Source organism: Pan paniscus, chromosome 6 (assembly GCF_029289425.2).
Source record: "Pan paniscus chromosome 6, NHGRI_mPanPan1-v2.0_pri, whole genome shotgun sequence".
Lineage (NCBI taxonomy): Eukaryota > Metazoa > Chordata > Mammalia > Primates > Hominidae > Pan > Pan paniscus.
The window spans coordinates 148,694,441-148,721,317 of NC_073255.2; the positions used below are offsets into that span (position 1 = coordinate 148,694,441).

At 40.2% G+C, this 26,877-nt stretch overlaps 1 protein-coding gene across 7 annotated transcripts in view; it reads right to left on the minus strand.

Moving 5' to 3' along the window:
- Positions 1-26,877, minus strand: part of DOCK4 (dedicator of cytokinesis 4) — a 471,214-nt gene that overhangs the window by 131,544 nt on the left and 312,793 nt on the right. For all 7 annotated transcript variants that reach the window (XM_003811224.6, XM_008963612.4, XM_034964844.2 and 4 more), the window contains exons 17-23: positions 19,316-19,472; positions 14,755-14,852; positions 14,557-14,640; positions 14,274-14,374; positions 11,858-11,939; positions 10,277-10,447; positions 5,679-5,871 (exon numbers count right to left, since the gene is read on the minus strand). In XM_003811224.6, the coding sequence (XP_003811272.2) occupies positions 5,679-5,871; positions 10,277-10,447; positions 11,858-11,939; positions 14,274-14,374; positions 14,557-14,640; positions 14,755-14,852; positions 19,316-19,472 (886 nt within the window). The remainder of the gene's footprint in view (positions 1-5,678; positions 5,872-10,276; positions 10,448-11,857; positions 11,940-14,273; positions 14,375-14,556; positions 14,641-14,754; positions 14,853-19,315; positions 19,473-26,877) is intronic.

The following is a 26,877-nucleotide window of genomic DNA, read 5'->3' on the forward strand; positions in this document are numbered from 1 at the left end:
CCACAGCTCTAGCAGATCTGACCTCGCGAACTCCGGGAGACCCTGTTCCTGACCTCTCGCTATCACGCCCTAAACTATGTCTCTGCTACCCTCTACACTTCCTCCTTCCCCAACAACCTCTCTGCATCAAATCTACCCTTTTGTCATTGCCAAAGCTGTCTTCTCCAAAACTATTTAGACTCTTCTATTCATGGCCTTCAGCAAATAGGAAGAATAAAATCTGGAGGAGAAAGGGAAAAATGAGTTGCTGATTTTTAATGCTTTAAATAAGTCCACCTGGATCCCAGATTATTTAGACATTAAATACCAATCTATTTAGATTCCAAAAGTTATCTGTGTCCTTTAGGTTTGGTCAGATGTTCTAGAATTTGACCTTGGGGGTGTGACTAAGGGGGTGATTCAGTCCTCCTGCCTGCTCTGTCCAGCTGTGAGGCTGCCCAGAGACCCTTAATGCAACCTGGCTTGAATCTTCCCATGACAACATTTCAGACAACATTTCATTCCCTTCTTTGGTGCTGACATTCACATATGTCCTTCTTTCTGTCTTCTCTATGTGTTAATTTCTATTCTAAGCTCAACCATGACTATTCTGCAGCCATGCTTCTTCCTTTGCATGCCTCCTCTGCTTTTTTCTCCTTGGGATTTGTGATGGTTAATTTTAATGTGTCAACTTGTCTGGGCCATGGGGTGTCCAGATAGTTGGTTAAACATTTTTCTGAGTGTGTCTGTGAGGAAGTTTCTGCAGGAGAATAACCCTGGAATTGTTAGACAGAGTTAAGTAAACTGTCCTCCCCAATGTGGTGAGCCTCATCCACTCTGTTGAAGGCCTGAATAGAAGAAAAGGCTGAGTAGTGGAGAATATGCTCCCTCTTCCTGATGGTCTTCGAGCTAGGACAATGGTCTTCTCTTGCATTTGGACTTGGACTTGAACTGTAACTTATACCATTGTCTCTCCTGCTTCTCAGGCCTTTGGTCTCAGACTGAAACTATATCATCAGCTCTTATGGGTCTCCAGCGTACTGACTGCAGATATGAGATTTCTCAGCCTCTATAATCATGTAAACCATTTCCTTATGACTCCTTTCCTTCCTTCCTTCCTCCTTCCTTCCCTTCCTTTCCTTCCTTCCCTCCCTTCCTTCCTTCCTCCCTGTATAGACACATACACCCTATTGTTTCTGTTTCTCTGGAGAAATCTGACTAATACAGGATTCTAATAAAATGTCAATTTTTAGAACTTCCTAGATGTCTTGATGGGCTTGTAACATCTAAGGTCTGAAAAGATTTTAAAATTCATTTTCTTAAAATGTGAGCCAACTGTACTCTTTGCTCCCCCCTTTTTTTGAGACAGGGTCTCCATCTGTCAGACAGGTGGGAGTGCAGTGGTGGGATCATGGCTCACTGTATTCTCAACCCCCTGGGCTCAAGTGATCCTCCCACCTCAGCCTGCTGAGTAGCGGGGACCACAGGTATGCACCACCACACCTGACTATTTTTTGTTTATTTTTTGTAGAGATGCTGGTAATATCTTAATTTCAGCCCATTGAGAACAATTTTGGACTTCCACCCTGTGGACCAGTAGCATAAGAAGTTTGTGTTGTTTTAAGCCACTAAGTTTGCGATTATTGTCACAGCAGCAATGGGAAATGACTACATCATAACTGTATCTAAAATGAGTCTTATTTCCATATTTTGGTGATGCTATTGTTTTATGTTTATAATAAAAGAATTTTTTTTTACCCATCCCCTGTCATTTGGATACAGTTATCTCTGGGAAAATAAGATATAAACCTAGGGCATTCAATCCCAAGTTCCCCATCCCCCCAAAAAATCCTTTTGCTGTTGTAAAAATTGTGTACATGTGTGTTAAATTTTTTTTTTTTTTTTTTTTTTTTTGAGACAGAATCTCGCTCTGTCGCCCAGGCTGGAGTGCAGTGGCGTGATCTCGGCTCACTGCAAGCTCCGCCTCCCGGGTTCATGCCATTCTCCTGCCTCAGCCTCCCGAGTAGCTGGGACTAGGTGCCCGCCACCACGCCCAGCTAATTTTTTGTAGTTTTAGTAGAGACAGAGGTTTCACCGTGTTAAACCGAGGTCAATCTCATGACCTCGTGATCTGCCTGCCTCGGCCTCCCAAAGTGCTGGGATTACAGGCGTGAGCCACCGCGCCCGGCCTGTGTGTGTTAATTTTTTAAATGAAAGGTCAGAAGTGTTAGGCTTAACCCTTTTACCTTTCGTTTTGAGTGGACTACTGGGCCCTCTTTTATTATAGATCGTTAGTTATACAGTTTTATATTGTCCCTCTTCTTTCCCCTCCAGTCAGACAGAATCAGCCTATTTTTGTGAGATGTACCAAGGCCCTTGTGAGGATCACACTCTCCAGTTAACCACAACCCAAGATATCACGTCCTGTTCTCTGACACTGTCTGTGGAGCCTGCTGTTTGCATTTCACATCTTCTTTTCCTTCCAACATCTCCTCTTTCAACTAGACAACATAAATATGCCCATCAGTCCCCTAAGTCCACAGTTTCTGATTTAGAATGCCAAAGTCACTAGAAGCACTTTCCACGTTTCCCTAGCAGTATTGTGTAGTCACATGTAATTTAAACAGAAGGTACTCTGAGCCCTGGAAGGCTCTCAGGGACACTTCCTAGTTTTCCCCATGAAGATGGGCTCCTTCTTGATGTGTTCTGCCCAGTCCATCTATACATCACAGTCTCTGTTTTCTTCAATGATGAGTTAGGAAACAGCAAGCCAAGCCACATCCTGCTGCGGCAGTGACAGAAGCCTTTTCTCTGTTGAACATCTGCACGTGCTAAGGATTCTGTTGATCGTGAGCCACTGTTGCTTCTCCATAATCATTCTCCATGGTGACCTTCCCACACAACATGAGCAGACAGGGTTTCCTCTTCTTCTCTTCCTTTTCCATGCCACCATATTCACAATTACCAGCTTCCCTACACTGGCCCTGAGCCTCTCTTCCAGGGCACTGGCACGGACCCTGCAGGGTCAACATTTCTTGGGTCTCATGAGTCCTTCCATCCCTTACCATAGTACACACTCTCATCAATTCCCATGGGACCCAACATTCTTTATCCTGCATCACAGCAGGTTCTTCTCTGTGTATCTTTCTAGTCCTGATTTCTCTATTATCTACGGAGCATCAGGAACCAACAAGGAACTGGGCCCAAAGACAGATTACATTGCTCAGAGGCAATGGACACAAACCCCCATAATATTTTCCTTACATTTGAAAACAATTTTGATGACTGTCTTGCTCTTTTAGTGCAAGACTTTAACTTAACAAAGAATTATCTGGTCAGTGTGGGAGAAATATGGCAGAAATCAGCAATTCCTCTGAGACAGGAGTGAACTTTTCTTAGTGTGGTGAAAGCAGGGTTGGTGTTTGAGTTAAAGTAGGGTGCTCTGTTGGGACCTACATCCCCTGCACAGTACCTGTTCCCAACCCCGGACAGATTCCTGAGTCACTGCACAGAACCCTTAGGACTGAGCAGCAGAGTCGGAAAACCACTACAAGAAATATCTTTTCTCCAGGATATGTTTTTATTGGGAGAAATCGGAAGGTTGAACTTTCTTTTACATTGTTTTAAGTGCTATTTCAGAAAAAATAATTAGAAATATCTCAAAAGTCCTTCAACAGGAGAAAAAATAAATTAACTGTGATATGTTCATACAGTGTTCATACAACAGTAAAAAATAATGAAGTAGAGCTATATCTAGTGGCATGGAAAAATATAAAAGTATAATATTAGGCCGGGTGTGGTGGCTTACGCCTGTAATCCTAGCACTTTGGGAGGCCGAGGTGGGTGGATCACCTGAGGTCAGAAGTTCAAGACCAGCCTGGCCAACATGGTGAAACCCCATCTCTACCAAAATACAAAAATTAGCCAGGCATTATGGTGGGTGCCTGTAATCCCAGCTACTCAGGAGGCTGAGATGGGAGAATCATCTGAACCCAGGAGACGGTGGTTGCAGTGAGCTAAGATCATGCCACTGCACTCCAGCCTGGGTGGCTGAGCAAGACTCGGTGTCAAAAAAAAAAAAAATAATAATAATAATATTAATTTAAAAAAAACACTCCAAAGAGTGACATACAATGTACTGTTATCATTTAAAGATGAAATGATTTAAAAATTTGTAAAGAAGAAAAAATCATACAATATATTTTTAAAGCTATGTAATAAAGGAATAGAAAATAGGAACCATAATCTCTGATAGTGGAAATTTCTATGAAGGAAATGGGAGCCTAGACAGGAGGACCTTGAGTATATCTGTGATGAATTTCTTATTAAAAAATCTAAAGCAAGGCCGGGTGCGGTGACTCATGCCTGTAATTCCAGCACTTTGGGAGGCCAAGGTGGACGGATTACAAGGTCAGGAGTTCGACAGCAGCCTGAACAACATGGTGAAACCCTGCCTCTACTAAAAATACAAAAATTAGCTGGGTGTGGTGGTGCGTGCCTATAATCCCAGCTACTCAGGAGGCTAAGGCAGGACAATCGCTTGAACCTGGGAGGCAGAGGTTGCAGTGAGCCGAGATCGTGCCACTGCACTCCAGCCTGGGCAACAGAGCGAGACTCTGTCTCAAAAAAAACTAAAGCAAATAAGTGGTAATGTTAAGATTTGTTAATGATTTGCCATTATTATGCTCTATCCTTAAACGTATGTATAAAATATTTTACAAGAAAATATGTAAAAAATTGTTTACTATATAAAAAACTATTTCAAAAAAATCATACATACACACACATTCATATGGGAAAATCATTCTTTTTTTTTTTTTTTTTTTTTTTGAGACAGAGTCTTGCTCTGTTGCCCAGGCTGGAGTGCAGTGGCGCCATCTCAGCTCACTGCAACCTCTGTCTTCCAGGTTCAAGCAACTCTCCTGCCTCAGCCTCCCAAGTAGATGGGATTACAGGCACCTCACAACACACCCGGGTAATTTTTTTGTATTTTGGTAGAGATGGGGTTTCACCATGTTGGCCAGGCTGGTCTTGAACTCCTGACCTCAAGTGATCTGGCCGCCTTGGCCTCCCAAAGTGCTGGGATTACAGGTGTGAGCCACCGTGCCTGTCAGGGAAAATAATTATTAATGGAATCTATTTTAATAACTTTTTTACTTGGGAGGCTGATTAAAATTTCTTAAAATAAGCTTTAAAATAAGGTTAGTACTCACTCTGTTATTTCTTCAGGAAAAAAAAAAAAACAGAAGAAAACAAGAGGCAATGGAACTTACTAACAGTTATTATAACAAAATTAATTTGAGTCACTGACCACTTGCTCTTGGGGTAAAGTAAAAAACAACAATAATGCAAAGTTTCATATAGCTTCAGAACATAAACTGATGAAAAACTTTTAAAAACAAGAGACAAATAAGGATCCTATCAGGTACCTGGTAAGCATCTCTGAAGGAGTGTTAAATCCCATTAAACATAAAAAACAATAATGTAATCATTAGTTTTCATTCTTTCCAGAAATAAAGTTTTAATTGCCATACTTTTGTATTTGACTACTAAATACATTTACCATCCAAATAAACAATGGTTTTGAGAAAATGCCTTTTAGTGTTTTGTTTTTAATTGCATCTGCTGACCAATGGCTACAAAATATACAAAATGGCTTTTCAGAGGCACAATTTCCTCCAAGAGACTCAGCACCCTACCTGGGTTAGTATAAAGCTGGCTTTCCACGGTTTTGCCAATGCACTGCAGTTTGATGGCCTGCAGGGAATCATCCACATGCAGGATGGTCGGCAGACTGCCCAGGGTGTCCTGGACCAAGTTGGCTACTTCCCGGACATCAAAGAGCTTCAACAGTTCTGAGTACACGGCAGGGAAAGAGCTCAGAAACACAGCCTTAAAAAGAAGAAGACATTTAAATCAACTCCCAGATACGCCATGAGAAATATGCTGCAAAACGTCAGTGAGTTTAAGGACCGTGGCAAGTGTTTTTGAATGGTAGGAATAGAAGTATGAAATGTTTCTGTTACCTAAAGCTAAAAGGTAAATTTTTTAAAAGTGCAGCAGAATAGGACAGTTTTTGAAAAGTACAAAGCAGCAGCATAATAAAAACTGGGAAATTTTGGAAAATCACTGACATTAGCAAAAGGATTGACAAAAACCTCACAGAATCAGTGAAGTGCATCAAAACTGAATAGAAAGAATGCTCAACCAAGACCTGGATTGTAGTCAGTTATATTCATTCCTTTTGGAAGAAGCTTTCTGAAATGCTCACTTAAATCTCATTCACATTTAAGAAACCAAACACATTAATTCCTCCAAAGCACTCCATTTCTGATTTAAGAAAAAACACAGGACAGGGCATCAGAAGATCTAAGTTACACATAGTATTAGCTTTGCTTCCAATAACTCTGGGACTTTGGAAAGTTATTTGAGCACCCTTTAGTTTCATCATTTAGGCTTTAGTTTCATCCCTTGTAAAACAAAAAGATCATTACAAGAACCCTCTGGGTTGCTTCAAGATCTATTTTAAACCAAGAACTGTGTGTACAGACTAAGAACAGTATTTTTATGTAAATAAAAAAAAACCCGATCATCATTTTTTATGGGGAAAAAAGATGCTCACATCAAATCTCAAAGGGCATACTTAAAAAATTGGGCTAGGATTGTACACCAAAACAAACCAAGTCAGCCTTTTAAAATTCCATAAAAGGAGGGCAATGGAAGAAGAGTCGACTAGCTTCACCTGTACCTAGTCAGGGATGGAGGCACGTGTTTCTGACATGCTAGAATTCACGTGCTGGTTGGCGTACCGATGAGATCCGGCTCCATCAGAAAGTAGGTCGCGTCTACACGTGCTGATGATTCAAACACAGACTCACTCAAACTCAAATTTAAGAATTTTAGTATTTATTTATACAGCAGCAGCAAAAATATCTAGAAGAGCCAAGATCTGTTTTTGATGCCAGCGCCATCAAAATACTCCAGATGCTATAAGTCAACAGCAATGGCCCTTGGCTCTTAAAAATTATAGATTTACTTGAATATATTTAAAGTTAATAACTTGATATTCTCTGTTACAGCCTGTATTTATATAACCTTCACGTCACCCTGCAGAGAGCTGAGTCATACTGATGAAGTGAAATAAAATGAGCCCAGCTTTCTGATTACTGAAAAGTCAACTAAGTTGATTTTCCTCAGGTATCCCTTAATTTATCCATTATTTCTTTATTTATACATCTTGACTTCAAAAAGGCATCTGAATGTGCCTACAGTGTAAGATACACATATAATAGGATGATTAAAAAGGAAAAAGAACAAGTATCTTGTGATGAGGGGAGGAAGACGGCTATGCCAGGGCAAGCTGAGAGTTTTTACTGCAAGTGAAAATAAAAGTACAATTTAGTTTTGACCTTCCTAGTAGCCAGGACACACAGGGAAAGATAACTATTGGGAATTGTCTAGCAGGGTTTGGGGCCTCTATTCCTTCTGACATTCTTCTTCTTTTAGGGATCACGGGTTAGGGGGTGTGTGTCCATGAAATGGAAAGCTAAGAACCACTGCTGCACCAGGTGGGTTAGCCCTTAGTCCTTCCAGGACAGGGCTAACAAGAACAGTCATTAGCAAGTTGCATTTGGGGCAGGAGGACTAAATGAACCTACCCAGTAGGACCAGGATGCATACATCTGTGGGACAGCTTCCCATCAATCCAACCCAAAGGACTGTGGGGATGGCCTCTAGAAGACAGGGTTTGCCCTGAGTTGTAGCCCACATGAAAAAAATGCAAAATGGAGCAAGAAAACCAGGTTTCTGCCTATAAGGCAGCCTAATAGTAAAGCTTGGACCAATTCAGAGCCAAATTTTATTTGGCTGTAAATGTGGCAGGCAGGACTCTAAGACGACTCCCATGACCCTGTTCCCTGGTGGTGTTCCTGTGATTACATAATGTCACATGACAAAAGAGATTTTGCAGATGTAATTAAGATTACTCATCAGTTGACCTTATCCAGGTGGGCCTCACCCAACCACATGAGCTCTTAAAACAGTTTTCTCTGGCTGGTAGCAGGAGAAGTAGTCAGAGAGATTCAAAGCATGAGGAGGATCTGACATATTGTTGCTGGATTTGAGGAAGGAGCAGCCATGTGCCAAGGACTGCAAGTGGCCTCTGGCAGCTGACAGCACCTCCCCCCACCGGCTGACTGCCATCAAGGAAATGCAGACATTAGTCTTCTGAAAACAAAGAAACATTTCTGCCAATAGCATAAAAGATCATGAAAGCGAATTCATTTCCAGGCCTCCAGATAACACATGAAAGCTTACACTTTGATTTTGGCTTTAGGAGATCCTAAGGAAAGGACCCAACCAAGCCTGCCTGGAATTCTGACCTATAGAACTGTGGGCTAATAAATGAGTGTTGTTTAAAGCCATTAAGCTTATGGTCCTTTGTTATGCAGCAATAGAAAACTAACAAATCGGATCCATTGAATTAGTGGTACTGCCTCTGCAAAGAGAGCATGGGATCAAAAGGGAACCTGGTACAGGCAGAGGTGTGTGGCATTTCTTGTCTTCCCCAAATACACAGAGGCAAAGTTCTCATTGCTTAATAAAGAAAACTAACCATTTTATCATTTTATATGGATTTTTTCTTAGCATCAAACGAAACATCAATTATCACATCAAAATATATAGGTAAGTGATACTGCACAAAATAACAGAATGACTTCAGTAGAGTTTACAAAGATATTCAGAAACCTTATGGACACATTTACATATTATCTCTTGATTAAAAGCTGAGAGCAAAAAATATCAAATATGATTCTTTGAAGGTGCTAAAGTTGTTTCTAAAATTTGCTGTGGGATAGAGCTCAGAGAATCAAGAGCAGTGGGAGTCAGTGTGTTGAAGAGGTGAGAGCAGAGCTGCTCCACTCTGCTGTACCCCGGTGGCCCAAGCCACCTTAGGGGGACCTCCAGGATCCAGTGGTATAACTAAGGTAAAAAAAAAAAGTCTCCTGAATCCCTAAGAAGAAACCATGCCTTATGGTTACTCTTAAGAGTGAGAAAATATTTTTCAGGTGTGAATTAGGCAAGTTTCATCTCTGTAACTGATAAAGGGTAAAAAGAAAAATCTCAGGACGAAAACTCAAATTCTGAATTACTTTTGTAGAGACAGTAAACTTCTAAGAACTCTGATCTGAAGGAATGCATGGTTAGCCTGGTGGATTATCCTGCTCAAATATCAAGTGCTGTCAGCAGGGTTTAGCTAGTAGTGGGCAACTTGACACTGAGGTCTCTGGCAAGTTCCCATAGTGCAGTGATTGTACTCTTGACTGCAAAGGCCAAAATGACATTTAAAAGAGCCTGAGTTATATCCTTGCCCAGATGGAAGATGAGTCCACCTCTATAAAGAAGAGAGGAACAAGAATAGACCTCTCAACAGTCAGAAAAAATACAGCACATTATCAGAGGGCTGGTGCATTCCCGGTGTTTTGCTTTCTGAACATCACATAGTACCAAATCATAACAATACTGTTAAGGATCTAATTTTGTCTCCTAATCTCCCTTTTTATGTCCCAGTTCTCAATGATTACAAGTTTCTCTAACCTCTAGGGCATGCTAAGAGGCTGCTTCTCCTTCTGACAGGTTTTTAACCAAGTCATTAGAATTAAAAGTATACAAGAAGAATCAAGAAAGTATAGGGAAAATATTCAGAATTACCTCATGGAACATATTCAAGGCCATGCTATTTGGGAAGTAGATGGATCCTGTTCTTAAAAAAAACATGTGGGGCTACTTCCGGTAATGGAGTTTGGCGGCAGTAGCAGCTCTGCACTGGTCTTAAAAGATCAGTCCCAGGATGATTAGGGTCAAGTTCAATAAAACAAAACAACATGCAGCTTAGCTGAGTCCAATATAATGATTCTCAAGTTGACAGATTAAAATGCAGTGAGAAGCTTGGGGAAAAGAACTGCAAGAGATTGGCCCTAGTGAAATTCCTTCCCCAGGGCTGGTGGTGACAGCATGTCCAGTCGTCAGTATGTGTTCTGGTAACCGGAAATGAAGCTGATGCAAACCAATAGCCTCTCCATGCAGAGAGAGAAGGGAAAGGCAACCCACTTCTGCTCAGCTGGTACACAGAAGGTAGGGGAATTTTAAAAGTCTACTCATAAAGTTGGTTAAGCTACAAATATAAACTGGAGCAATTGACTTCTGATGGAGAAAACATTTGATTACGCTGCTGTGTAAAAATAAATAAACTGCACTTATCGTTTTCTTCTATTCAGCATAGATGAAAAGAAATTACCTGTGACTGAGATAATGCTCCAGACCCTTTGCTCTCTTGCGAAAGAAAGAAACGGACTGACATGAGAAGCTCCTGAATGCAGCAGCGGAACTCCTCTTCGTTTTGCCCACCAGTGGCAAGGGAAAACAGCCTTCGAGATTGAACTATATACTTAAAAATGTATTCTTGTGCCTTAAAAATACAATTTTTAAAAGTTAGCTTCAAAAGAGACAAAGAGTATTTATTTAGCAATGACATGGCATAAAAACCATGGTATGGCATTAAACTTTTACATTATTCATGTAGACACCAAGGCCTTGTGAGGCTTTTTTGAACAGTATTTATTTTAAGGGGGAACAGCCACTTTTCTCTGATGCCTAATGAGAGAAAAAAAATTTAAAAACACTTTAAATTTAAAAGAAATAGAATTTTAATAGAAAATTTAAAAACACTTTAGCCGGGCACGGTGGCTCACGCCTGTAATCCCAGCACTTTGGGAGGCCGAGGCGGGTGGATCACCTGAAGTCAGGAGCTCGAGACCAGCCTGACCAACATGGAGAAACCCCATCTCTACCAAAAATACAAAACTGGCCAGGCATGGTGGCCCATGCCTGTAATCCCAGCTGCTTGGGAGGCTGAGGCAGCAGAATTGCTTGAACCTGGCAGGTGGAGGTTGCGGTGAGCAGAGAATGCACCATTGCCCTCCAGCCTGGCCAACAAGAGCAAAATTCCGTCTAAAAAAAATAATTAAAAAAAAAAACATTTTATCATTCTGGAGTATGATGAACACTAAGTGTTTCTGACCCTCAGATGTTTTTTAAATTTAGTCAACAAAAAGATAACTGTTTTTAAAAAAATAATTTTGTTTTGACAGGTAGTACTCTTGCCACTTAGCATTTTACCTTCAATCAGCCCAAATTACAAATGAATAATTCACAAAATGCTATTTTATAAAATGTATACATTGTCTACTTAAATCTACTGACACCAAATAGGATGGTCCTCAACAACAGGAATCAGAAGACTACCAGGGCTGTTACTGGACAATTCCTTTAAGAATTTGTACTCTTTTTCAACATGTTTGCAAGTAAGGGATTAGTATCTCCACAGACAACTGAGCATATAGTGTCCAGCCATGTGGGCAGTGTTAAGCCACAAGACCCGGTAAAGCCTCAGGTTTCCTCATTATAATCCCTGCTAAGCCACCCTATTTGCTCTTAAAATTTAACATAAATGGTTCTCCGATGGTCTCTGTCAGGTTGGTGGAAGCAAGAGCCAGGAACTTCTAAGCTTAACTGCCCCTATATAGACTTCTCTCATAAACCCTCCCTCTCTCCTGCTCATCTTAGACTTCACTTCAAGTACTCTCCAGCCCAGAGGAACAAGGATTCAATCCTGAACAGTTTCCAGTAGACTACCCTGGCAAAGTCCCCTTCAAATTTCATCAGCTCTCAAGCAGTCACAAACTGATTAAGATCCTTGAATTGGAATGTCAGTAATACATCATCACCCATTACTGTCTGTGTAGAGGAACCAATTAGTTTAAGCATCAGCATGCAACAGCTTTGTTAGACTCTGCTGTTATCAACAGCATGTTATCACCTTCAGCACCTCCTGGATATGCTCTTGCCGCTCTGCTTCTGTGATCCGGTCCACGTACCATTTGAGCACTTTGATGAGATCTCTAAAATACAGGGGAAAATGTGCAGAATGTAAAATTGGTCTAATTCTCAATTAAATGCCAACAAATCCAACGCTTAACTGTATAATGAGGAGGTTTCTTTTCCCATCAGTTCTCACATTTTCCTGTCAATCTGCTGTATAATAATTTTACTAAATCTGCAGATCAACACTGCCACCCTTTTCAAAGCTTAAGGGAGAAACAACACTCAATCTGGACATATTCCATAGCCCTGCTGTTTCTGGTAATGCCTCCAAATGGGTGAACACAAATATTGGAGAAAAGGACTCTGGCCAACCAAGTGCCTGGCAGTGTGACTGCCATGGTCAATACTGTAAAACTGCTCACTGGGATTTCTTTCCCAGTGACCACGCAAACAGCTGGATGCAATATCATTAGGCTGCAGGCAAAACGGGGTGGGAAGGAGGGATGGAGGCAATGCCTCCCCACTGCTAGGCACACCTTATGGATTTATCAAGCCAATTTTCTGACCCATGAGAAGAACCTGGCTTATGTCAATATGTGCCTTAGGAGAATTTCTAGAAAGGCCGAGGTATTTTTTTTTCCTGTTTTGAAAAAATGTAAAAACAACAGCCCACAACTCTCAAGATGACAGTCTTACACCTTGAACTTTGGTCAGTTCTTGGTTTCTCTTTTTTCTTTTTCTTTTCTTTTTTTTTTTTTTTTTTGAGACAGAGTCTTGCTTTGTCACCCAGGCTGGTGTGCAGTGGCTTGGCTCACCGCAACCTCTGCTGCCCTCCTGGGTTCAAGCAGATTCTTCTGCCTCAGCCTCCCAAGCAGCTGGGATTCAAGTATGCACCACCACGCCCAGCTAATTTTTGTATTTTTAGTAGAGGCCCGGTTTCACCATGTTGGTCAGGCTGGTCTTGAACCCCTGATCTCAAATGATCTGTCCACCTTGGCCTCCCAAAGTGCTGGGATTACAGGCATGAGCCACTGTGCCCAGCCAGTTCTTGGTTTCTAGGAAACAGTTTACCCAGCAATGTTTCTCTGGGTCAGGGGAGAATACTTGGATGTGCCAGCAGGTAGATGTTGGTGGCGTGCTATTTTTTAAGATAACATGCCAGTGAGTTTCTGATCACCCGCAGCCTAAGAGGATTCCACAAGCCTTATTTGTCTTTTTAAGATCCTGCTTTCCTGGCCAACCGGAAGTGTGAGAAATTATACTCTTGTTTTCTAGCTTCCAAAGACAATTTAACTTGGAAGCAGTGACCTCCTCACACTAGGGCCCAAATTGTTAGGCTGAGTGGGCCGATGTTTCAAAACTATTCCTGCGGTTGCATTTCACTCTCAGCAAAAAATCACACTGATGAAGTGTCAAGTCTAACAAAAATACCTTCATTCATTTCGATGTTGGAGACGTCGATCTTAACCTGTCATGGCTGGGAATATCCAAGTAAACAGGATCAAATGCTTATCTGATAACCTATTAACCTTTATATATTACACAGATGGGGGAAGGATATCAACCTGATTTCATGCTTTTTAAACTCACCTCAGGGAACAGTCAGGCATGTGCATGCCCATAGGTGCTTAAGGTATAAGGTAGAAATATGGGAGAACAGCAAGGACCATATTGGACTGGGAGACAGACGATGGGGTACACTCCAAGGCTATTTAAGCAGTTATTTGTCGAACTAAAAGAGAGAAGCTGTAGCCTCTGGCAATTATCAACTATGTTGAGAGGAGGCAGGCACTAGCCAAAGCATAATATTATTCATAACTTTTCAGCACCACCTGAGCCGGTAGAAAAGGAGGAGCAGTTAAAATAGCAGCTCCTATCAAAGAGTAGATCCCAATGACTAAATTGCCTGAGGCCAGGGACCAGGTCTTCACATCATCAGCATAAAGTACAGTGCCTGGCAAGCAGCTGGCACTCAGTAAATCCTAACATAAATGAATGGATGACTTTCAGCAGGTGTGAAGGAAAAGGTTGTTTTCCATTCATATTTCTTTCTTATGAACATTTATAATCATCAGGGAGTACAGTGATGAAGTGGGACTCTTAACAGCCAAAGTGAGATAACCAGACATTTTAGACCAAAGAATACCCAGTGAAACAGAGACAAGAAGGAAAGACTTTATATTTTAGGGCTCAGGAATAGAATTCAGGAGGTTTTTTTCCCTTTTTAATCAAAATAAGTTCTAGCCATTTAAAAAGGGTGTTTTAGCAGGGAAGAGACTATCTCAAGAGACACTTCAGTAGTGCTCCATTTCTTCCTACACTCCCTTTTAAATTTTCCTATATCGCCTCTTCTGCTGAGAAAAGCTTGAAAGGAACCACTTCTAAACTAATTACAAGATACAGGGCCTTACCTGTATGCAAGTGCCCCAGCAAAATGACTCTCAATGTAAGTGTCCATTACAGGTTTAAAATGATGAAATTTGCTATCTTGCAGCAAATTTATTATGTGAACCTAAAAAAAGAAAATTGAGCTTTATAAAACCAAATGCAAATCAAGGTTTTCCTTTTTTTTTTTTTTGCTTCTTTTTAAAATGAACTGTTACATTATTAAGCACATGTTTCTGAACCAGCCTCATGAAAGTCAAGATTGAGAGACAAAACAGTTAAAATACAATTAAGGGAATTTGAACTTACCAAAGAATCAAACACTTTAGACCCATATTTTTGGGAATTTTCATCTAAAATTCCAAATAAGGTATCCAGTGTATCCTGCAGAAACTGTTAGATAAAGAAGTAGCAAATGAGTAAATAAGATACTATCTGTCTTTTTCCTCCAAATGTTCTTTATTCTATGAATCTCTGCAAGGAAAATAGTAATGAAATACTATATACCTTTACTATCTCTGAGCCATCAATTTCTTTTAATTTAGAGAGACAGCCAGTGATCTTGTCTGGGTGGGTTCTCCATTTCAAAAGATCAAGCATATCACCTTTCAAAACAGAAAAGGAAGATTAATTGCCTTAATAGAGAACAGGTCCTCACATGAAAGCGTTCTGCTAGTAAAAGTAAAATTCTTAACACATATGGCTCCCCTCTCCTAGCCACTCAAGTTGCAGGCTCCCACAAACTATGACTAGCCCTCTCTAGGATGGCATTTATTTCACTGTATTCTGTTTCCTCCCCACTGCTCTTGACTTACAAACTCCTACCCATCCTTTAGTCCTCAGATCGGATGTTGCTTCATTTTGGAAGCCTTTCCTGAAATCTCGAGCTAACTGTCCCTTCTACATGCTTCCACATCACAGTAGCACTTACAAATCCTTACAAATCGGGCAGGTGACAAATATTTGTTGATTAATTTTTCTGCCTCCTCCTGGAAAGATGAGAGTTTCTTGAGGGCTGGGAACCTGCTTTATTCCCGTTTGGGTGCCCAGCACATAGCACTCTGCCTAGCAACCAACTCCACCCAGGAACAAAGGTCTTCTTGGCAATGTGACCCAAATCTTGCAGACTAAAAGAATGGTAACAGGCCCAGTGATTTCTCAGATCATCCAGGGAGCTCTCAACCTGAGAAGAGCAGCTCCTGGACTCCACAGGCCATCTTTCATCCCAGAGTCCAGGTAAGCACAGGGCCCAGCTCTTTAACCCTTTCCTAAACAGACATGAGGGCCTTGGTCCAGCAGATCCTCAGAGAACCTCTTCACCTGGGGAGGGAATAAATGTATCTTTCTTGGGCAGAAGTTACAAAGGCTCTGGGAGATGGTCTCCATGCATTATTAGTCTCCAAAGCATGCAGGGAGAGGTGGCATCTGGAGGCCAATGAATGCAGTGAGAACTGAAGGCTCGCGTGTGCCGAGCACGCACAGGGCAGCAGGACCTGGTAGAACTGGCTTCAGGGCTCGGTGGAGTTGCCAGACTAGACTGGCCTGGAGAGGAGCCAGGACAGAATTTCCAGGCAGAGAAGCAGGAAATTTACTTCAAATCACTTGTTTTAGCAGAAACCCAAAAGGGACTTTCTGAGAAACAGAAAGATATGAGGGAACAAAAACTCCAAACCCCCCAAACCAAGGAAGTAGGTAAGATGAGAAAGAAAAAGAGAATATAGAGAACAGAAGTGAGAAAAAGCATTAAGAATCTCAAGGAGAAAGAGAAGCAAGCTCCACCGAAGCCAGGTTCAAGAGAAAAACCTCACAAAGGATTTACTATTAATAGTAAGGAATTCAGTACCAAACAGGAATGTTTATCTGCAACAAACACGGGTAAGAGGAGGAGGAGGAATTAGAATGAGAAAAATAAAGGGATTTTAAAAATACTGACTTTGAAAAAGAGATTTATGATGTTTTCATAACCAAAAACCCTGAAAATGTTGACTATTCAGATGCAATTCAGACATCCTGGGGTATGACTGAAACCTTTCAAAACTGATTGGTTATATTTGGCATATCAGATATTTCCACAGAGTGAGACTCAGGGCGACAAAGGCAAAGCTCTATTGTTCTCCCCAGTTTGCTGCTTCCCTCCTACCTACTTCCTACTTCCTGCATCTCACTTCAGGAGGCCTCCCCTCCCTGGCATCTTCTCTTTCATAATCCCTCGTGCATTTCCCCTGCCATTCACTCCTCACTTCCCACTCCACCCCCATCCCAGCTCTCACTCCTCCTTTGTGTTCTCTTTCCCTTCCTTTAAAGTGAGGCAGTTACAGGGGCCATCAGGACCCTGCTCAATGTGAGGAGTGTGGGGAGGAAGGAGGTGGCTATGCTGGCTACCCAGTGGCAGCAGTGGAGAATGAGGACTAGGGCCCATTTAAGTAGGGCTGGAAAACAGATTACAGGGGTCCAGAAAATGAGTCAGGATGAGCCTGCCCATCCTCCCTGCAAGAAGGCTGATGAATCTCTACACTGCTCATGATGGAGCATGTGGAAAAGCCCAGTAGTTATGTCCATCTGGATGTAATTAATCATGTATGCAAAATACTTCAAGTTCAGGCAAAATTGCTGTATCCTAGCTTTTTGCTTTTGCCATCTGAGGATGTTAGTTGCAAATTAGGAGCTATAACCTATCACAGAAAATACCAATTTCTACATTCCATTCAACAGGCATTTACTAGGTGTATATTATGTACCTAACCTATCAAGAGCTATAAAATAGGAGGATGCCATGACCCCTAATCCTCCGAACCTTAAAATCTCTATCTGTTCTGGCAGTCACAGGTGCCCAGCATAGTGCTCTGACCTTGGTACACTGTCCATGTTGGACAACGCAAAGTGTGTGCAGACAGACACATTTTGGGAATTCTGAAATGCAAATTTGCTCTAGGAAACTGCTCCTAGAGACCATATCACTTAGTAAATGCTGAATTGTAGTAGAAATAAGATTTGTATATTTTCCACGTCAAGAAAAATGAATACATAGCAATTTAATTCCAATTTGGAACTAGATTACTTCGACACAAAGATGTGTGTTTAGCATGTAAATTTCAGAAAGACCAACTAACTTCCTTCCTCCTTCCCATCTCTTGAAACATGCATTTCCTGGCTCATTTGAGCCATTTCTCATTGACAAGGTTAATCAAAGCCAAAATAATAATGAAACACTTATCCATCTCCAAAGATGAGCCAATCATTGCATGGAATTCCAATCCCACTTTCCACATAGTGAGATGTTTAATATAATTATTTCATAAGTTGTTTTTTACTCATATTTACCTGAAAATGTTCTCTACTTTTAAAAAGTAGCAACTTCTAATTTTCAGGATCTGTTTCTGTCTTATTTTCATAATTGTGTCTCACATCCTAAACTCTACAACTAGCACAAATTCAGTACATAGGACCAAATATTTTGATGGAAGAGAATCTATTGTTAGGTTTACCTGTGTGGTGGGCAGAATAATGGCCTCAAGAACCTGTTCCAAGAATTAGGAGGGATTATGTTTCCCTCACACAGCAAAAGAAGACTGTACAGATCTGATTAAAGATCTTAAAATAGGGAGATTACACTGGATTATCCAGCTCAATGTAATCACAAGCATCCTTAAAAGATGTAAGATGGTCATAGTCAGAGAGATGTGAAGATGCTATGCTTCTGGCTTTGAAGATGGAGGAAGGGGCCATAGGCCAAGGAATGCAGGTGGCTTCTAAAGCTAGGAAGGGTAAGAAAATGGATTCTCTCCATTCCAGGGGGAATGCAGCCTTGCTGGCACCTTGATTTTAGCCCAGTGGAACTGATTTTGTATGTTTGACCTCCAGAACTGCAATATAATAAATCTGTATTGTTTTAAGCCAGTAAGTTTGTGGTAGCTGTTACAGCTGCAATAAATAAGTAATACAACCCCAAAATATTCTATTGGGGAAATTCAGTTAAACATGAATGCAAACTCTACTACCCCCACACACCTAATCCACATAAAATAAATAAAAATTTCTGTTTAAGGATCTCAATAAGAGGTTGATTTTATTATCTTCATAACTTCTATGGGGGTAAACTGGCCCCATAAAAAAATACTTGAGGTTTGGTAAATGCTTTATAATGATTTATTGAGTTATGCCAATGGAGGTTTTATTTAAGTAAAATTAACTACTGAATGCTGATAAAACCTGGTATAACGTATCTTAACTTGGTGTCCTATATAAATACAGTAGCAATGCATGTTGAAATTGAGAGGTGTTTTAAAAGTGGTCAAAATTTTGATGTTACATTTTCTTTTTTTCTGAGACTATGATCTAAAAGAAGAAATATTTCCTTCTACAAATGCTGTTCTCTGACACAGAAGAAGGAACTAAGAAAGAACGAATAACAAGCACACCTGTTTAGGCACAGGTTTTTATGAGACACAATACCTCATTATAAAGTGATTCTTCTCAACACAATGAATATAACTTATTTAATATAGCATTCAGGGTGCTAGCCAGAAGTCTTATATGACAATGATAAAAAACTCAAAAATGTTTAATTTACTTCCTTCATTACAGAAGATGTTTTCATAGCAATTTGCCAAGGAGAAGAGCTTGCTTTATTAATCATAACTTGCTAAACAATCACTGACATAAAAAGTAATGCTAGAACTGAAAAGCAATATGCATCTAATTAAACAAAAAACAGCCTTTATTCTAAAGCCTGCAATTAGCACTGTTTATGAAGCTATAAAACACGAGATTAAGGTGTTGGTATTTTCGTGTTTTTTTTTTTTTCAAAGCATCTGGGTTTTGATGGTTTATTTGAAAAGCTGTGTACTTGTTTTTCAATACTGGGATAATTTTGAAGTCCTTCTTAAATGACATGCATTCAACAGGTCACTGGGTCACATTTGCTTCCATTTTACTAGAAATCACAAATGGAAGGATCAATAATTTTTCTAAAGTTCTTAACTATCACTTTGGTGTTTACTGAATACGCTTACCAAAATATACATGATTATTAGGTACTAGGGCTTTCAAATAAAACATTATACATTACCATTTTGTGTGAGTTTTGTGGAACAGAGAAAAGATGTAATACAAAAGGACTCCTTTGTGGCCTTCATGGCTTGATTATTATTCCCAAGGAAAATGCCCTTGGAAAAGGGAAGTTTGAGGTAGCGGGTAGTATCCTGAAGATTTGTGTTTTCTTCACACTGTTAAAAATATTAAAAAAACATAAGGGAAGGGGAAGAGATCTCATAAGAATTATTAAGCATAATTTATATTACTAGTGTTTATAAACTGGGAAACATTCCAGACAGTATTACAAGTAGAATTTGGTTTTTAAATAAAATGCAAAAAAACTGTATAAAATAATTAAGCATAGATTTTTGGACTAAGATTAATTTGAGTTTGCATCCCAGCTCTGTAACTTCCCATGTGAGTGACCATATCAAATCAAATTATTTAACCACACAGTGTTTCCGTTATCTTCTCTAAAATCTCATTGTGTTGTCATAAGAATTAGGTTATATAAAGCCTTTAACACAGTCCTGATACCTTGAAAATGATCAATAAATCATATTTGCAGTGACCATAGTATTTTTTTCAAAAACACTTAAATTCTTCCAACATCTCATCTGAGGCAGCTGTTAAACACTCCCTTACTTTGAAAACTGGCAATTAAAAGAAAAGATATTTCAGGTATTATAATTTGAGAGTCCTACTATGTGAGGGAAATCTCTACTTTCATAGAAAACGCCAGCTAACACATGTAAAAGCAATTACAGACTTAGAAAATATAATTTCATATCCCTACTGTAATCATTTTAGTCAAGGATTGTTGCTTAGTGCTAAAACCAGCAGAATTGTTGAAGAGGAATCGGATGTTCATATGATGCCAATGTAGCGACATACAGATTACTTCCTACTGGCAAGAAGACAAATATAACTGCATGTGGGGGAATCGAGCTGTCATTACACCAATGCAGGGCAATGCAAAGACACATATCATCATCTACAATGCATTCTTACCAAAAGTGCTGAACCCCAGTCCATCACATCTAGATTCAACTTCCATATCATAGGAAACACAAGAGATAGAGCAACATGTTAAGCAACACTACAGGGAAGAAACCAGAGAATCCGCCTGGTCTTATCTCTTTAAGTCAGTGTTGCTAAAAAAGGGATTGTTCTAGATTAAACAACACTTAAGAAATAGATAGCCAGATGCAACATATGGTCCCAGATTTGAACAAACCTGCTGATGTGTCCGACTTTTTAAAAATCTGTACATTGACTAAGTTCCACATGAGATAAAAAATGTAGTGATCAGAAAATCATTAACTGAAAATTGGTAGATTAAAAATAAATATGAAGCAGACCAAGATGATGGAATAGAAGCCTACACTGCTCATTCTCCTGCGCCAACCCCAGAACAACACATTTTCACAACAATCTGCACAAAGAAAAGCACTATCACAAGAACCAAAAATCAGGTGAGCAATCACAGTACCTGGTTTTAACTTCATATCCCTGAAAAAGGTATTGAGGAGGGCAGAAGAGACAGTTCTGAATCTCTAATGCCCTCTCCCATCTCCCACCCCTCCCCCATCCCCCAGCAGTAGCTATGCAGCATGGAGAAAGAATCTGTGCAAGTTTGTAGGATAATGCAGTGACTTGGGGACTTTACATTGAACTCACTGCTGCCCTGTCATTGAGTAGAAAATAAAGCTGTTCTGGGCTCACAGTGGCCATGCAAGGAGGGAGCATTGAGACCAGCCCTAGCCAGAAGAGACTCACCATCTCAGCAGCTGGAACTTGAGTTTCTTGGCAAGACTTGCTACCATGGGCTGAAGTGCTCTGGGGTCCTAGGTAAACTTAAAAGGCAGTCTAGGAGACAAGGACAGCAATTCCTAGACAACTCCTAGTGCTAGGCTGGGCTTAGAGTCCATGGACTAGGGTAGCATGTGACCTAGGGAGACACCTGCTCGGGTGAGTAAGGGAATAGTAAATCTGGCACCATCCCTCCCCCAACCCCAGGCAGTGCAGCTTGCAGCAACAAAAGTGACCCCTTCTTTCTGCTTGAGGAGAGAAGAGTGAAAAGTAAAGAGGACTTCGTTTTGCATCCTGGTTACCAGCTCAGCCACAGTAAGATAGGGCACTGGGCAGAGTCATGAGGCCTCCATTCCAGGCTTAGATGACATTTCTACACCCATCCTGGGCCAAAAGGGAGCCAACTTCCTTGAAGGGAAGGACTCAATCCTGGCAGGATTCATCCCTTGCTAACTAAAGACCCCTTGGGCCCTAAATAACCAGCAGTGTTACCCAGGGAGTATGCTGCAGGGCTTGGGCTCTGAGACGTCCTGGCTTCATGTGTGACCCAGCACATTCCCAGCTGTGATGATTACAGTGAAAGACTCCTTCTGTTTGAGAGAAGCAGAGGGAAAAGCAAAGGGGGCTTTGCCTTGTACCTTAGGTACCAGCTCAGTCACAGTGGGGTAGAGCACCAAGTAGGCTCTTGGGGTCCCCCAGTACAGGCCTAGGCTCTTGGACAGCATTTCTGGACCTGCCCTGGATGAGAGGGGAGCAGGGTAAGTCCCAGGTCTGGCAGCATTCACCACAAGCTCAAACAGATAATTCAAAATAGCTGTTCTGAGGAAACTCCGAGAAATTCAAGATAATACAGAGAAGGAATTCAGAATTCTATGAGATAAATTTAACAAAGAGATTGAAATAATTAAAAAGAAGCAGAAATTCTAGAGTTGAAAAATGCAATTGACATGCTGACGAATGCATCAGAGTCTCTTAATAGCAGAATTGATAAAAGCAGAAGAAAGAATTGGGAAGCTTGAAGACAGGCTATTTGAAAATACACAGTCAGAGGAGACAAAAGAAAAAAGAATAGAAAACAATGACGCACTTCTACAATATCTAGAAAATAGCTTCAAAAGTGCAAATCTAAGAGTTATTGGCCTTAAAGAGGAGGTAGAGAAAGAGATAGTGCTAGAAAGTTTCTTTGAAGGGATAGTAACAGAGAACTTCCCAAACCTAGAGAAAGATATCAGCATTCAAGTACAAGAAGGTTACAGAACACCAAGCAGATTTAACCCAAAGAAGACTACCTCAAAGCATTTAATAATCAAACTCCGAAAGGTCAAGGATGAAGAAAGGATCCTAAAAGCAGCAAAAGAAAAGAAACAAATAACATACAATGGAGCTCCAATACATCTGGCAGCAGACTATTCGGTGGAAATCTTACAGGCAAAGAGAGTGTGGCATGACACCTTTAAAGTGCTAAAGGGGAAAGAAAAACAAACAAACAAAACAAAACCTTTACCCGAGAATAGTACATCCAGGGGAAAAATATCCTTCAGGCATGAAGGAGAAATAAAAATCTTCTCAGACTAACAAAAGCTGAGGGATTTCATCAACACCAGACTTGTCCTACAAGAAATGCTAAAGGGATCTCTTCAATCTGAAAGAAAAGGATGCTAATGAGGAAGAAGAAATCATCTGAAGGTACAAAACTCACTGGTAATAGTAAACACACAGAAAAACACAGAATAGTATAACGCCGTAATTGTGGCGTGTAAAATACTCTTTACTTAAGCAGAAAGACTAAATGATGAACCAATCAAAAAGAACAAAACTGGAGGAATCACATTACGTTACTTTGAATTCTACTACAGAGCTATAGTAACCAAAACAGCATGGTACTGAAATAAAAGCAGACACAAAGGCCAATGGTACAGAACAGAGAACCCAGAAACAAATCCACACACCTCCAGTGAACTCATTTTCGACAAAGGTGCCAAGAGTATACATTGAGGAAAAGAGTCTCTTCAATAAACGGTGCTGGGAAAACTGGATATCCATATGCAGAAGAATGAAACTTGCTCCTATCTCTCACTATATACAAAAATCAAATCAAAATGGATTAAAAATTCAATCTAAGACCTCAAACTATGAAACTACCATAAGAAAACATCAGAGAAACTCTCCAGGACAGTGGTCTGGGCAAAAATTTCTTGAGCATCCCCACGAGCAGAGGCAACAAAGGCAAAAATGGATAAATGGGATCACATCAAGTCAAAAAGCTGCACAGCAAAGGAAATAATCACCAAAGTGAAGAGACAACCCACATAATGGTAGAAAATACTTGCAAACTACCTATTTGATGAGGGATTAATAACAGAATATATGAAGAGCTCAAACAACTCTCTAGGGAAAAATCTAATAATCCAATTGAGAAATGGACAAAATATTTGAATAGACATTTCTCAAAAGGAGATACACACATGGCAAACAGGCATATAAAAAGGTGCTCAACATCACTGATCATCAGAGAAATGCAAATCAAAACTACAACGAGATACCATCTCACCCCAGGTAAAATGGCTTTTATCCAAAAGACAGGCAATAACAAATGCTGGCGAAGATGTGGAGAAAAGGGAACCCTCATACACTGTTGATGGGAATGTCAATTAGCATAACCACTATGGAGAACAGTTTGGAGGTTCCTCAAACAACTATAAAGAGAGCTACCATGTGATTTGGCCATCCCCCTGCTGGATATATATTGAAAAGAAAGGAAATCAATATATCAAAGAGACATCTGCACTTCCATGTTTGTTGTGTAGCACTGTTCACAATAGCTAAGACTTGGAAGCAACCTAAGTGTCCATCAACAGATGAATGGATAAAGAAAATGTGGTACATGGATACAGTGGAGTACTATTCAGCCATAAAAAAGAATGAGATCCTGTCATTTGCAACAACATGAATGGAACTGGATGTCATTATGTTAAGTGAAATAAGCCAGGCACCAAAAGACAAACATTGCATGTTCTCACTTTTTTTGTGGGATCTAAAAACCAAAACAACTGAACTCATGGAGATGGAGAGTAGGGGATGGTTACCAGCGGCTGGGAAGGGTAGTGGGAGGTGACAGGGAGGTGGGGATGGTTAATGGGTACAAAGAAGACAGAAAGAGTAAGACCTAGTATTTGATAACACAACAGGGTGACTATAGTTAACAATAATTTAATTGTACATTTAAAAATAACTAAAATGTATAATTGGATTGTTTGTAATACAAGGGATAAATGCTTGAGGAGATGGATACCCAATTTTCCATGATGTGATTATTATGCATTGCATGCTTATACCAAAATATCTCATATACCCCATAAATATAATCACCTACTATGTACCCACAAAAATTAAAAATGAGAAAAATTGTACAGTGTATTATAATATCATTTGGGTAAAAAAATCCACACAGAATATCTGGATGATATACACTAAGGAGCTAATAGTTAACATCACCTGGGTAATGAGAATATGGCATTTTATTTTATTTTGGTTTATCTGTATACTGATTTTAATGCTGTAATAATAAAGGTGATTTTAAATTAAAATTTTGAGGAAAAAATTGTAACAGATATACAGCTGGTACGCTCAGATGATTCTGATTATACATTTAAAAACTTGTATTAACTTTATTCTTTCGAATTTGTTCAAATATTTTCAAGGCTACTGCCCTAGTTTAAGCACAGAATCCCTTTAGTGTTCTAGACTATTCTGTGTGACTCACAATTTTTTTTTACTTTTTTTGAGACAGAGTTTCGCTCTTGTCACCCAGGCTGGAGTGCAATGGTGCGATCTCGGCTCACCACAACCTCTGCCTCCCAGGTTCAAGCAATTCTCCTGCCTCAGCCTCCCAAGTAGCTGGGATTACAGGCATGCACCACCATGCCCAGCTAATTTTGTATGTTTAGTAGAAACGGGATTGCTCCATGTTGAGGCTGGTCTCGAACTCCTGACCTCAGGTGATCTGCCTGCCTCGGCCTCCCAAAGTGCTGGGATTACAGGCGTGAGCCACCATGCCTGGCTACATTTTTAATAATAAATATTTAGGAAAGACCTCTCTAACAAGTTTAGAGAAACAGAATCAGAATATGACAAGATGTTCTAATACACCTGCCCAGTAACAGAAACACCAGTATAAACATAATAAACAGCCTCTATACTTCTCTTTTAATATTACAACTCCAAATGGTTTCTTTTACTACTGCAAAGTAATTCATATAGACAGAAGAATGCATAAAACATACATATATGGTTTAAAGAATAATTATAAAAGTGAATATTTCAAATGCTTTCTTCAGGAAAAGTGTTTAGGCAAAGTAATGTTCTGGAACCCTAGATCACTGACCCCCTCCCCTCAATCTCATCCCTGGCAAGTCAAAGCATGAGGGCAGCACCCCACATTTACCCTATCTGGTCTATAGTGTTGGAAACATCCTTTGATCTCTCATCTCTATCCTGATTTGGGTTCCATATGTCTAACCACCACTTCCTAGTGTGACTAAGTCTCATGCCAAACCCAGCCCAGACACTCTGTCCTGCTATTTCCAGGCCTCCTCCTCAGGATTTGGATCCTGCCCTGGTCTAGTATGATCCATCTGTTCACAGAAATTCTGCCCCTGTAAACATATCTCTTATTAACTCTCCTCCCCCTAACTGCCTGCCATCTCTGCAGCACTTCTGCAGCCTCTTGGAATTCCTGCTTGATATCCCATGTAGCTCAACTGGTTGCCATGGGATGGACCACTTGTATAAGTGAGGGTGCGATGGCTGTGCTGTATCCTTAGTGGGTATTATGAATAGAAGACTTGGCTGCTTTTCCATGGGCCAGGAAAAGGTGATGTGGTCAGGTCAGTTCCACCAAGCCTTCATTCTCACTTCTCCCCCAGCCTGGGGGGTCCAAGACCTCAGCATCTGAGTCTGTCTGAGTTATGACATCTTGATAGCTTCTTACAGCTAAACTCTATCACCCTTGCTCAAGTATAAAATATAATAAATATGAACAATACTCTGGACATAAAAGTTATTTCAAGAGCTTTCGGCAAGAACACTGGGGTGTGTGTAAGAGAGATGGGGGTAGCAGGAGAGAATTCTGCCCATCAATTCAGTGAAGAAAAACATGTAACTACTCTTTGGTCTCTATGAACCCTTTTATATATTTACCAGAGATTCAAATCTGATTTTTTAATTCAGTATGATTACACTAGATATGGGGTTAGGTTTTAATCTATTTCTGAAAAACTTAAGCTATCACACAGAAAATATTATAGCATATCTTTTATTGTTCCTTGAGGTTTTCAGCACACACCCTTAATATACCATACAAATACTGGAGATTTTTAAGGCAATCCAAGCAACTACCTTTTATGAGTGCTTACTGTGTGACAGGCACTGCTCTGCACTGTGTGTATATTCTCTTCTCACAACAATCCTTGAGGCAAGATATTGTAACCTAAGGAGCTTATGTGATTTGCCCAATGTCACAATATTAGAAAGTATCACAGTCAGAATTTGAACCAAAATTTGTATTCACAACTACCATATAACATTGCCTCCCTCTACTGTTGTTTTAGCCAAGTTTTGAATTCAAGTAATTAATTCAAACATTTTTAATTTATAGATAAAATACTGCACGGTAGGTATCGCTAGGAAAGACCAAAAACGGTTAGCTTTTCAAAAGAAAGGTATCTTTGTGGGAGACACCCTGAGAGAGGGCTCAGAGTGGTATATGGAGCTGAAATAATTTCA